The sequence below is a fragment of the Rhinoraja longicauda genome, chromosome 11 (genome assembly GCF_053455715.1).
Source record: "Rhinoraja longicauda isolate Sanriku21f chromosome 11, sRhiLon1.1, whole genome shotgun sequence".
Lineage (NCBI taxonomy): Eukaryota > Metazoa > Chordata > Chondrichthyes > Rajiformes > Arhynchobatidae > Rhinoraja > Rhinoraja longicauda.
The window spans coordinates 33,557,340-33,571,054 of NC_135963.1; the positions used below are offsets into that span (position 1 = coordinate 33,557,340).

General features: G+C 46.7%; 1 protein-coding gene across 1 annotated transcript in view; it reads left to right on the plus strand.

The window, feature by feature from the left end:
* Window positions 1–13,715, plus strand: part of negr1 (neuronal growth regulator 1) — a 379,243-nt gene that overhangs the window by 310,882 nt on the left and 54,646 nt on the right. Inside the window, exon 6 of the mRNA XM_078407348.1 lies at window positions 1,023–1,174. Within this exon, the coding sequence (XP_078263474.1) occupies window positions 1,023–1,174 (152 nt within the window). The remainder of the gene's footprint in view (window positions 1–1,022; window positions 1,175–13,715) is intronic.

The window sequence follows — 13,715 nt, forward strand, 5'->3', positions numbered from 1 at the left end:
TTTGAAGCAGGAAAAGAAAGACAACATTTGCTGTAAAACTAGGTTCCATTTGTTAAAAACAATATAGTGAAATAAAATTGGATAGGAAATCCAGAAACGAAAATGCAAGACTAAGAAAAACAATTATAAATTTATATGCTGCTTTTCCTGGAAGGTTAAACTGATTGTCTTTATAAAATTACAAAATATTTGTTCAATAAAAGATTTGCTGTATGCTTTCAGTGTAATTGGACTGGATTTGTTGGATATATTGGACTGGATCATTCTGAAACAAGCCAGAGGTTCCTACCCATTCACACTGACACGTTCCATTAGGAGAACTGGCCATGTTGAGCAGACACCACACCTGAACAGGGCTGAGGTATCATTGTCTGAGGTCAATTAGCAGGACCTGCTAATGGTCTTTGACAATTTGTTGATGCCAAAGGATGTTGTCAATTTTACTGATAAAGACATAAAAGAACAGGAAAAAATCAAAACATTAAAACAATAGATTTGGATTTAATTAAAACCACCTTAAAGTGATAGATAATAATTAAATGCATTCCCTATATTCACAGATGTAAATAAATGAGAGATGGATGGTGCATCTGTCTCTCTCCTCTGTACATTAGTGCTCCACTGCTAGACATTCTGCTGAGTCCACTGTCAGAGGGAGGTCAGATGGACCTGATCTCCAGCTCATCACAGAATTCCTCCTTTGAGCAAACAGGCATAGAAACAGAAAGTATATGAACAGTGAGCAGGTGATAGCTGGTGGTTTTCTACGGAATTGCCAGAGAAGGTAATTGCAATTGCCTCATTGTTGCTGCTAATTGTAATTGCACCATTTCTTTTGTACAATTTGTCGGCCTCATTGTATGTCGCTTACCCCTTGCGCTGTTAAAACAATTTTCTTTACAGAAATGAGGATTTAATTCAGTATCACACAGTACAGTTTAGGGGAAAAAGAAAGTGATTTCCTTCACCCAATGAAGATCGTTGTTTTCTAATCATCTTTCTTATTTTTGTCAATCCATTAGGTTGGCCTCCGGCAGGCAAGGGATTCACATCAAGAACTTCAACACCAGATCTATCCTCACTGTTACCAACATTACAGAGGATCATTATGGCAATTACACGTGTGTGGCTGCCAATAAACTAGGGACAAGTAGTGCCAGTCATTTTCTACACAGTAAGTCTTGTAAATGATTCCTGCATTTGTTATATTTCAAAAAGAATACTGTGATGGTGAAACGGATTTAAGAGAGCTGGATTTTAAAACTTACAATTTTATTTCATCTATGAAAATACATTATGATATATTGTCAAGTCCTAGCAATCTAATTCCATTCTTTTAATTTAACTTAAAAACAAAATGTCATGCTTCGCTTGTATAAACATGCTATTAGTTGTAATGCTTCCTGCGATTAAATATTCACCAATAATATTCCAAATACATGAGAAAAGCTATCTGAGCCAGCAGTTGTAAGGATCCCCCTTATTTTACTACTCCACACAAATTGAATCTTGACCCAACATTGTTAGCAATTACAGAAAGGAAACAAGGAAGCTAGAAAGGAAAAATTAAGTTAAGCCACATTACCCTCATTTAATTTTATCTCCAGATTTTATTTTGTACTGGATGTTGAATAATGATGAACATATCACGTGGATTTTTTGTTAACTTAGTAAGATGTTGCATATATGTAATTATTTGCTTTGTAATTTGTCAGATATGACATTGTGGGGATTACAGAGACGTGGCTGCAGGAGGATTGGGATTGGGAACTGAATATTCAGGGTTATACGTCCTATAGAAAGGACAGGCAAGTGGGCAGAGGAGGTGGGGTAGCTCTGTTGGTGAGGGATGAAATTCAGTCCCTTACGAGGGGTGCCATAGGGACTGATGATGTAGAGTCACTGTGGATAGTGTTGAGGAATTGCAAAGGTAAGAAGACACTAATGGGAGTTATCTACAGGCCCCCAAACAGTAGCCCGGATATAGGGTGTAAGTTACAGCAGGAGTTAAACCTGGCATGTAACAAAGGTAATGCCAATGTGGTTATGGGGGATTTCAATATGCAGGTAGACTGGGAAAATCAGGTTGGTTCTGGACCCCAGGAAAGGGAGTTTGTAGAGTGCCTCCGAGATGGATTCTTAGAGCAGCTTGTACTGGAGGCTACCAGAGAGAAGGAATTCTGGATTTAGTCTTGTTTAATGAACCAGATTTAATAAGGGAACTCAAGGTAAAGGAACCGCTTGGAGGTAGTGACCATAATATGATTAGTTTTAATCTGCAATTTGAGAGGGTTAAATCAGAAGTGTCAGTGTTGCAGTTGAACAAAGGGACTATGAAGGCATGAGAGAGGAGCTGGCCAAGGTTGACTGGAAAAGGATCCTAGCAGGAATGATGGTGGAATGGCAGGAATTTCTGAACATAATACAGAAGATGCAGGATCATTTCATTCCAAAGAGGAAGAAAGATTCTAAGGGGAGTAAGAGGCAACTGTGGCTGACAAGGGAAGTTAGGGATAGAATAAAACTAAAAGAAAAGGTGTATAACATGGCAAAGAGTAGCAGGAAGCCAGAGGATTGGGTAACTTTCAAAGGACAACAGAAGGTAACAAAACGGGCAATACGGGCTGAAACGATGAAGTACGAGAGGAAGCTGGCCAAGAATATAAAGAAGGACAGTAAAAGCTTCTTTAGGTATGTCAAGAGAAAAAGATGAGTAAAGACAAATGCGGGTCCCTTGAAGGCAGAAACGGGTGAAATTATTATCAGTAACAAGGAAGTGGCAGAAGAGTCGAATAGGTACTTCAGATCTGTCTTCCCTAAGGAAGACACAAACAATCTCCCAGATGTACTAGAGGACGGAGGATCTAGGGAGACAGAGGAATTGAAAGAAATTTGCATTAGGTGAGAAATAGTATTGGGTAGACTGATGGGACTGAAGGCTGATAAATCCCCAGGGCCTGATGGTCTGCATCCCAGGGTACACAAGGAGGTGGCTCCAGAAATCATGAATGCATTGGTGATCATTTTCCAATCTTCAATAGATTCAGGATCAGTTCCTGTGGATTGGAGGATAGCTATTGTTATCCCACTTTTCAAGAAGGGAGCGAGAGAGAAAAGGGGGAATTATAGACCAGTTAGCCTGACATCGGTGGTGGGGAAGATGCTGAAGTCATTTATTAAAGAGGTAATAAAGGAGCATTTGGATAGAAGTAAAAGGATTGGTTTAAGTCAGCATGGATTTATGTAAGGGAAATCCTGCTTGACTAATCTTCTGGAATTTTTTGAGGATGTGACAAGTAAAATGGATGTAGCATATCATGACTTTCAAAAAGCCTTTGATAAGGTCCCACACGGGAGATTGGTGAGGAAAATTAGAGCACATGGTATTGGGGGTAGAGTGTTGACATGGATAGAGAATTGGTTGGCAGACAGGAAGCAAAGAGTAGGAATAAATGGGTCCTTTTCAGAATTGCACGCAGTGGCAAGTGGAGTGCCACAAGGCTCGGTGCTGGGGCCACAACTATTTATAACATATATTAATGATTTGGATTGTGGACCTAGAAGTAACATCAGCAAGTTTGCAGATGACACAAAGCTTTGTGGCAGTGTGAACTGCGAAGGGGATGTTAGGAGGTTGCAAGGTGACTTGGACAGGTTGAGTGAGTGGACAGATGCAAGGCAGATGCAGTGTAATGTAGATAAATGTGAGGTTATCCACTTTGGCAGCAAAAACAAAGAGGAAGATTATTATCTCAATGATGTCAGATTAGATAAAGGGGAAGTGCAACGAGACCTGGGTGTCCTTGTACACCAGTCACTGAAATTGAGCGTGCAGGTACAGCAGGCAGTGAAGAAAGCTAATGGCATGTTGGCCTTCATAACGAGAGGATTTGAACATATGAGTAAAGAGGTCCTTCTGCATTTATGAAGGGCCCTGGTGAGACCACATCTGGAGTATTGTGTGCAGTTTTGGTCTCCTAATTTGGGGAAGGACATCCTTGCTACTGAGGCAATGCAGCGTAGGTTCACAAGGTTAATTCCTGGGATGGTGGGACTGTCATATGAGGAAATATTGGAAAGACTGGGCTTGTATTCAGTGGAGTTTAGAAGGATGAATGGGGATCTTATAGAGACGTATAAAATTATGAAAGGACTAGAGAAGCTAGATGCAGGAAAAATGTTCTCAATGTTGGGGGGAGTCCAGAACCAGGGGCCACAGTCTAAGAATAAAGGGGCCATTTAAAACTGAGGTGAGAAGAAACTTTTTCACCCAGAAAGTTATGAATTTGTGGCATTCCCTGCCACAGAAGACAGTGGAGGCCAATTCACTGGTTGAATTTAAAAGAGAGTTAAATAGAGCTCTAGGGGCTAGAGGAATCAAGGGATATGGGGAGAAGGTAGACACAGGTTCCTGATTGTGGATGATCAGTCATGATCATAATGAATACCGGTGCTGGCTCGAAGGACCTAATGGCCTCCTCCTGCACCTATTTTCTATGTTTCTATGTCAAGGAATTTCCATTCTTGTTGTAGATTTTATAAATTTTAAGGTGGCTGTAAAATATTTGCTGGATCCAGTATTCAGGCTCAGAGGCTGGTTGGGAGAATAATGTGTTTATGTTTGCAGACTTTCAATGTTCTTCTCTCATTAAGTTTCAAGTTTCAGTAACATAATTAGTGTTGAATTTGAAAGAGGGAAAGACAAACACCATCCAATATAGAGGCCCATTTTGAGCAAACTTTACAATTCTCCTGTGATATAATTGCTGCATTCCGCATGTGTGGTAGTCCCATCCCTTCCTTCTGCCTCAGCTCTTTACAATCTTCTGGAAAGCACTCACTGCCTGATTGGCTCCAGGTTTCATGGGTCTCCATTACATTTCAAAAATCTGATTCCAATGGCAACTTTTCAGCTGAAGTACTTTACTTTCCTTCCCGTTAATTTAACCTACTTACCAGTTTTGGCAATGCCTCAAAGTCAAAGTGCAAAGGGTTGTTGCAGCATCAATGTGCATGTGAGATTGCTGGAATATCTAGGAATCTTTCCCTACCTCTCAACAACCTATCTGAAATCTTTTTTTTTGTTACAAAAACATACAATTATGGCGAGTCCGAAAACTTGTTGGTTGTAGAAGAAGTTTATTGCAGCCGCAATATTCGAATACAAAGTTAAACAACAAGGTAAAGGACAACCATCAAAAACTTACTGTCTTCTTCGAAGACTTCGCCGAACTAACTTTTCGGGCGCCAAAACCGCACATGACAACGCTGGCCAATCAGCGATATCGCTCTCTGGACCAATCCCTACGGTCGCGCTCACACGTGACCTTGCTGGCCAATCTGAGGGTTCGACGACCCGGACCATTCTCTATGGTCGCTACATGACCCCCCCCAGAACCCGAGGTACGGAACCTAGCAGGGAGCCGGATTTCGCGACCATAACGAGTAAGGAGAGGGGCAGCCTGAACCACAGGAGCAGGGGATTCCGGACTTGGAGGAACTGCCGGAACGGGGGGTCCTGGAGGAACTGCCGGAACGGGGGGTCCTGGACTGAGCGGAACTGACGGAGGTCGGCCTCTCCTAGGAGTTTGGCCGACCAGGACTGGTTGATCCGGATCCAAGTGTGCAGGTTTGAGCCGGGACACCGAGACGAGCTCACTCCTGCCGCACATGTCTAAGGTGAAGGTAGCCGTTCCCTTACGTAAAACCCGGAACGGCCCTTGATAGACCCTCTGCAACGGGGCACGATGGGAATCTTTTCGCAGAAACACAAACTCACAGTCCTTCAGGGAAGGCGGTTCATGTACCATGGGACACCCATGACGTGAAGTCGGAACTGGAGCCAGGGAACCCACCCGTGCCCGGAGAGATGCTAAGACTGATGGGACTGGAGGCAGCTGATCTGAGGGTTCCGGAAACAAATCTCCGAGTACTCGAAGTGTCGAGCCATATACTAGCTCCGCGGACGACGCACCGAGATCTTGCTTAGGAGCAGTCCGGATGCCCAGAAGAACCCAGGGGAGTTGGTCTACCCAGTCCGGGCCTTCAAGCCTTGCACTGAGGGACGCCTTAAGTTGACGGTGGAACCTTTCTACAAGTCCATTTGCCTGGGGGTGATATGCAGTAGTGGGTTGTAACTTGGAACCGTACAGTTCTGCGAGCGCGGCCCAGAGGGACGAAGTGAACTGCGGCCCCCTGTCAGTGGTAATAACTGCCGGGACCCCGAAACGAGCTACCCAATGGAGGGCCAAAGTCCTGGCACAAGAGGCTGCCGAGATATCAAACAATGGGAAAGCCTCTGGCCACCGGGTGAACCGATCCACCACCGTGAGGAGGTGGGTGTAGCCCCGGGAGGAAGGCAAAGGCCCGACCAAATCCACGTGGATGTGGAAAAAACGAACTGCTGGGACCTCGAACCCCTGTACGGGAGGCTGGACATGGCGCTGGACTTTAGCGGTCTGACAGGGAACGCAGGAACGCGCCCAACCGGCTACCTGTTTCCGTAGGCCATGCCAGACAAACCGAGCTGCTACTAAAGCAGAGGTGGAGCGGATGGACCGGTGCGCCAGCCCATGAATGGCATCAAAAACCCGGCGCTGAAGGGAGGGCGGTACTACCGGCCTGGGACGGGGAAGGGAAACATCACACCAGACTTTTGTGCCTTCCGACCCGCAGGCTACCTGAGCCAACTTCAATCCCGAAGTGGTGGACTGGTATGCCGAGGCGGTATCCGCTAGAAGCTGTGCCTCCGCAAGCTCCTGGGGATCCACCTCGCAGTCCACCGCCGAAATAGGGGAAAAAGCAGGTCTAGACAGGGCGTCAGCAACGGCATTAAGCTTACCCGCGACATGACGGACATCGGTGGTAAATTCGGAGATAGCAGTCAGGTGCCGCTGCTGGCGGGCCGACCATGGGTCAGACAATTTGAAAAATGCAAATGTTAATGGTTTGTGGTCCGTAAAGGCTACAAATGGGCGGCCCTCAAGGAAATACCGGAAACAGCTAAATAGAGGGCCAGAAGCTCTCGGTCAAATGCGCTATACTTCAGCTCAGCCGAATTTAGTTACCGGCTGAAAAACGGCAAGGGCTGCCAACGGCCACCGACCTGCTGCTCCAAGACCCCGCCCACCGCCACGTCAGAGGCGTCAACCGTCAGGGCCGTGGGGGCGGAGGGGCTCGGGTGGACCAACATGGTGGCGTCTGCTAATGCTGCCTTAGCTGCTGTAAAAGCTGACTCTGCGGCCGGGGACCATATCAACTCTACCGGTTTTCCCGCAAGGCACTGGAAGAGCGGGCGCATGACCCGCGCAGCTGCCGGAACGAACCTATGGTAGAAGTTAACCATACCTATGAACTCCTGTAGTCCTTTTACTGTGGTGGGCCTGGGAAATGCCCGGATAGCCTCCACCTTCTCGGGCAAAGGGGAGGCGCCGGCAGGGGTAATTCTGTGCCCTAAAAAATCAAGAGAAGGGAGGCCGAATTGACACTTGGAGGGTTGGATAATGAGCCCATGGTCTTGGAGGCGCTGGAACACAGTCCGCAAGTGGACCTGGTGTTCCTGCACTGAGGGGCTGGCGACCAGGATGTCGTCTAAATAAATAAACAAAAAGGGTAAACCCCGACCCACACGGTCCATCAGTCGTTGGAAAGCCTGTGCCGCGTTCTTTAAACCGAAAGGCATACGCAACCATTCAAACAACCCGAACGGAGTAATCGTGGCAGTTTTCTGTATGTCCTCCGGCCGCACCGGAATCTGGTGTTATCCTCGCACCAAATCGATTTTGGAGAACACCACCGCTCCTTCCAGCCCAGACGAAAAGTCCTGTAGGTGCGGTATGGGGTAGCGATCAGCCGTGGTGACAGCATTGAGATGCCGATAATCGCCACATGGTCTCCACCCCCCAGATGCCTTGGAGACCATATGCAACGGCGAGGCCCACGGGCTGTCGGACTGACGGACAATGCCCATTTCCTCCATCTTCCTAAATTCCGCCCGTGCCACCACCAGTTTGTCTGGCGGTAGTCTCCTGGCCCGAGCGAAAACGGGAGGGCCCTCGGTGCGGATGTGATGGACCACGCCGTGCTTGGCCGAAGGCGTGTCAAAACGTTGGATGAGCAGCTCTGGAAACTCCACCAGGATCTCAGCATACGAGTCAGGGGCCGCGACGACGGCCTGGACAGTAGGGCTGGGCGGGGAGGCGATTGTCGGAGCGACGGGCTCCTCGCTGGCGGAGGGTCGGAGGTCGTTACCGCGGACATCAGGGACCAGTGAAAAAGCCCAGAGAAAATCTGCGCCTAGGATCGTTTGTCTGACGTCTGCTATGATGAATGGCCATTCGTACGTGCGGAGGCCTAACACAAGGGACATCTTCCGTATACCGAAAGTGCGAATGGGGCTGCCATTAACCGCGATGAGGGTGGGACCTGTCTTACCCGTTCTGGTTTCGAGGTCGGTCGGCGGCACTATACTGACGATGGCTCCCGTGTCTACCAAAAATTCTGTGTCTGTGAATCGATCGTGGACGTAGAGGCGTCGGTTCTGGCCAATCGCAACTGCCCCTATGTACGATCGGCCGAGGCATTTCCCGCGAAGGTACAAGGTGAGCGGCAGTTGCGGGATTCTCTACCCCATCGTAGGTGATAATAGCACCAGCCGCGCTTGTGCGGATCTTTTTGGCGGGCTTTTGGAGAACTGGCGGGAGACGCGGCGCCATCTTGATGTCGCTGTGGCGTGGTCACTGATGTCGAGACCTTGTTGATCGAACCGCTTGCCTTGTTTTTAGCCGCTATGAGCGCGTCCGCTTTCGCTGCATATGCTTCGGGGTCCTTAAAAGAACAATCCGTGAGCAGCAGTCGGACATCCTCAGGAAGCTTCTCTCGGAATGCCTGTTCGAACATGAGGCAATCCGTATGCTCACCGGCTAGCATCATCATCTCGGCCATGAGAACGGACAGCCGTCGATCTCCGAGGTCCGGTAGGTGCAGAAGTCTTTCAGCGCAATCATGCCTATTAAACCCGAAGGTTCGCAGTAACAATTTCTTCATTGCCTCGTACTTGCTTTCCGCAGGCGGATTAACGATGAACCGCATCACGCGTGTGGTCGTCTCCGGTGATAGAGCACTGACGAGATAGTAATACTTCGTCGAGTCGGTCGATATGTTCTTTATATGAAATTGGGCTTCGGTGTGGACAAACCAAGATTGCGGTGAATGTGTCCAAAACAACGGAAGGTGAACGCTTACCGCGCTTAACTCCGGTGTGCCAGGCGCGGCATTCAACAACGAGGCGTCGTGTTCCTGCATAGTCGGTGATCGTCCAGATCACGTCGGGGTCACCAATATGGCGAGTCCGAAAACTTGTTGGTTGTAGAAGAAGTTTATTGCAGCCGCAATATTCGAATACAAAGTTAAACAACAAGGTAAAGGACAACCATCAAAAACTTACTGTCTTCTTCGAAGACTTCGCCGAACTAACTTTTCGGGCGCCAAAAGCGCACATGACAACGCTGGCCAATCAGGCTCATCAACTTGTTCAACATGGGGGTGGAGGTTCTGCCAATATTACTTGCATTACATAAAGCACTGTTAGATTGATGAGGTCTTTACAAAACAAAATACTGCGTATGTTGAAAATCTTTTGCAAAAACAGAAAATGTTGGGGATTCTCAGTAGTGAGTCAGTATTTGTGGTCAGAAATCAGCTAATGTTTCAGTTCCGTGATGTTGCCACATGGCCTATTATGCATCCCACATGAAAGACACCGAATGAACCAAGAGTGACCTCATGATATGTGCCAGGTTCACCAGAACAGAGAGTTGGGAAAAGTGACACGCAGCCAGAGCTCCTCATTACCGATAAGAATCATTGACGTGACAGCTAGTTATGGTCAAATAACTACACATAACATAACATAACATAACATAACCGAGCTTTATTTGTCATTCGGTACCGAGGTACCGAACGAAACTACATAGCAGTCATACAAAAAAAGAACACAAGACACATAACCCCAACACAAACGTCCATCACAGTGACTCCAAACACCCCCTCACTGTGATGGAGGCAACAAAACTTCCACTCTCTTCCCCACGCCCACGGACAGACAGCTCGTCCCCGACCGACCCGCACAGTCCCCGCAAGGGGGTGGAAGTCCCCGCGGCCGAATCGCACCGGGTGCTGAAACGTCTCGCGGCCGAGCCGGGCGATGAAAGGCCCCGCGACCAAGCCTTGCGCAGCTGTCCTGTGGTCGAGCCGCACCGGGCGATGTTAAGTCCCGCGGCCGAGCCGCACCAGCGATGAAAAGTCCAGCGGCCGAGCCGCACCAGCGATGTAAAGTCCCGCGGCCAAGCCGCACCAGGCGATGAAAAGTCCCGCGGCCGAGCCGCACCGGGCACTGTTAAGTCCAGCGGCCGAGCCGCACCGGGCACTGTTAAATCCAGCGGCCAAGCCGCACCAGGCGATGTAAAGTCCAGCGGCCGAGCCGCACCGGGCACTGTTAAGTCCAGCGGCCAAGCCGCACCGGGCGATGTAAAGTCCAGCGGCCGAGCCGCACCGGGCGATGTTAGGCCCCGCAGCCGAGCCGCACCCCGCGCCGTGAGGAAGAGAAAAGTTTCCCCCACCACCCCCCCCACCCACACCACCACCCCCCACACATACACAACCAAAACAAAACAAAAAAACATCCCAACACCGACACACAACAACAACAAAAAAAGGAAAAAAGACGAACAGACTGCTAGCGAGCCGCAGCCGTTAGGCGTGTTAACTTTGCACGGTTGCAAGAATACCACACCTGGCCCATGTTAACTTTGCAAGGTTGCAAGAATGCCACACCAGACCCACATTAACTTTGTTTGGTTGCATGCACCATATTGTCCTGGGCCCAAGGTTCCAGAGTCATGTAGTGAAAAGTCTAGCAAGACGTCAATGAAGGTTGCAAGCAGCATTGTGCTGAGGTTCTGTCCCCATGATCCCTGAAAGCCTTTGGCAGGAGTTAAGACTGCGAATAGTGTGAAACCCCATGAGATTTCAAAATAGGTTTTAATTATCTCAGATATTTGGAGAATGGCAGCACAGTGGTACGATCAATAAAGCTTCTGCCTCACAGCTCCAGTGGCCAGTAAAATTCTGAATTCGGCGTAACAGGGCGGTTGATCGTCGACAAGGGCTCTGCACTTTGAAGGGCCAGTGTTTGCACTGAATGCCTATGTGTCTAAGTAGACTTTGCCACATTCTCTGTGCCATGTGGGTTTAATAATAATAATAATAATGCATTTTATTTATATAGCGCTTTTCATATACTCAAAGACGCTTTACAGAGATTTTGAGAACATAGGTAAATGAATAAATAGATAAATAAGTAAATAAATAAATGAACAGAGAAAGGAGACAGAAGGTGAGGTGACCTTCAGTGGTTGAAGGCAGTACTGAACAGGTGAGACTTCAGCGATGTTTTGAATGTGGTGAGTGTGGGGGAGTCTCTAACGGTTTGGGGTAGTGAGTTCCATAGGGTGGGAGCAGCGATGGAGAAAGCCCTGTCCCCCCAGGATCTGAGTTTAGTCCGGATGTGGGGGGATAGGAGATTGGCAGCGGCAGAGCGGAGGGTGCAGGTGGGAGTGTGCCTGTGGAGGAGGTCGGTCAGGTAGGATGGGGCCAGGTTATGGAGGGCTTTGTAGGTTATGAGGAGGATTTTGTACTGGATTCTCTGGGGGATGGGGAGCCAGTGGAGTTTATAAAGGACGGGGGTGATATGGTCACGGATCAAGGTGTGTGTGAGTAGACGGGCAGCGGAGTTTTGAATGTATTGAAGTTTATTGATGATTTTTGAGGGTGCGCCATAGAGGAGGCTGTTGCAGTAGTCCAGACGGGAGGTGATGAAGGCGTGGATGAGGGTTTCTGCAGCTGTGGAGGAGAGGGATGGACGGAGACGGGCAATGTTTTTGAGGTGGAAGAAGGCTGTCTTTGTGATGTGTTTGATGTGTTTGTCGAAGGAGAGGGTTTGATCAAGGATGATTCCAAGATTCCGGATGTGAGGTGAGGTGGATACTGGGAGACCATCAATGTTGAGGATGAAGTTTTGGGTGGATTTGGTTTCACCCAGATGCTCTGATTTCTTCTCGCATCACAAACGTATGGGTTCATAGATTAATTGGCCACTGTCAATTGTTCTCAGGTAAGTGGCAGAATCTGGAGGGAATTGATAAAAAAAATGTGGGGAGAATAAAATAGGAATAACGTAAAATTTATGTAAATGGGTGTTAGCTGGTCAGTGCAGATCCGGTGGACTGAAGGGCCTGTTTCCATGCCATATGACTCTCTTTCAACATTTTAAAATCATAATAATCATTGCAAATAATTATGAAACCAATAACCTTTTAAATGAAGTATATTAAAGCACAATAAAAAATAGAAGGTAACATGTAAACAAAAATAAGTGAATTTACTTTCCTCCTCATCTCCAACTCCAGTTTTGATCCACTTTGACCCACTTTGACCCACTCAAAGGAAATGCGGTTTCCACCCTGTGCCATATCATAAGAACAGATTTCCCAGTCATATCCCAGATGGTTCCAGATAGAATTTGCAAAAAGAACATCAATGAGTTAACTGGAATCTATTCTTCCTGCGTTCAATGTGGCAAAGTTTCAGCTCCTGTCAAGAACTGTCACCTGCAGTCCTGCAGCAGTCAGCAAATCCAACTCACCAGGCTCCCAAACACTTATTCATGTCTGTGGGCTATACGTAAGTCAGGCGTTTGTCAGCTGGGGAGGACCTGGAGTATAACAGTAACATAAAATAGTACTTAAAATGGTAACCCTGCAAAGACTTTGTTCCATGAAAAAGCAGTGCGGAAATTTGGTGAATGGTACGTTAGGATTATTCAGAAGGTGTGGAGAAATGGAAATATTTGCACCAAACCAAATTTCCACCTGGTCTCTTTAGAATTTGCAATTCGAGGCTCTAATCGTTTGATATGTCAGTTGCAAAGATTGCAATGATCAAAAAAAATGTGCATTGTTTAACCTTCAATCTTTGTTTCCTTCCACATATTGTAGAAATCTGAAACAATGCTTGCTGTTTTTGAAACAGTTTATGTTCATTTCTATCTTTGTTCCCCTTTTTAATTTTGACAGTGCCCTTGAATTAGATTTTTTTTCTATTCAATAAATACATTAAACTCTGCAAATTAGGAATTCAGTAAAAGTTAATGTATTTTTTAGAGCATCCATCTACATCTATCTTCACAATTTTGATTATATTTTTTGTTCATTATCACTTTTGCCAAGTTCAAATCTATATAAAGGGCTGGATTACAGTTTGATTCTATTGTATGATTATGATGAAAATCCACTAATAGGTTACTGATTTGTACACAAAAATGTACTTGTTACCAGACAAAAGTAGATGTAAAAGTTACAAGGGTCAAATAGTCAAGTGAGAATTTGTTATTTTGAAGGAAGTATTATCATGAAAATCTACTTGGCAAACATTTTTTAGATGAACAATGCATTTTCTTCTATTTTTTCCCTGTGATATAATGCAGAAAACAGCCTTTTAACAGTTTTTTCATAAAGCCCAGATGAAGGGCAGCAGCTAACTGCATGTTGAAAATAAAACAAGTGCCCAGAGATACTAGGGGCAGCACAGTGGCACAGTGATAGAGTCGCTGCCTTGTAGCGCCAGAGACCTGAGTTCAATCCTGACTACGGTTGTTG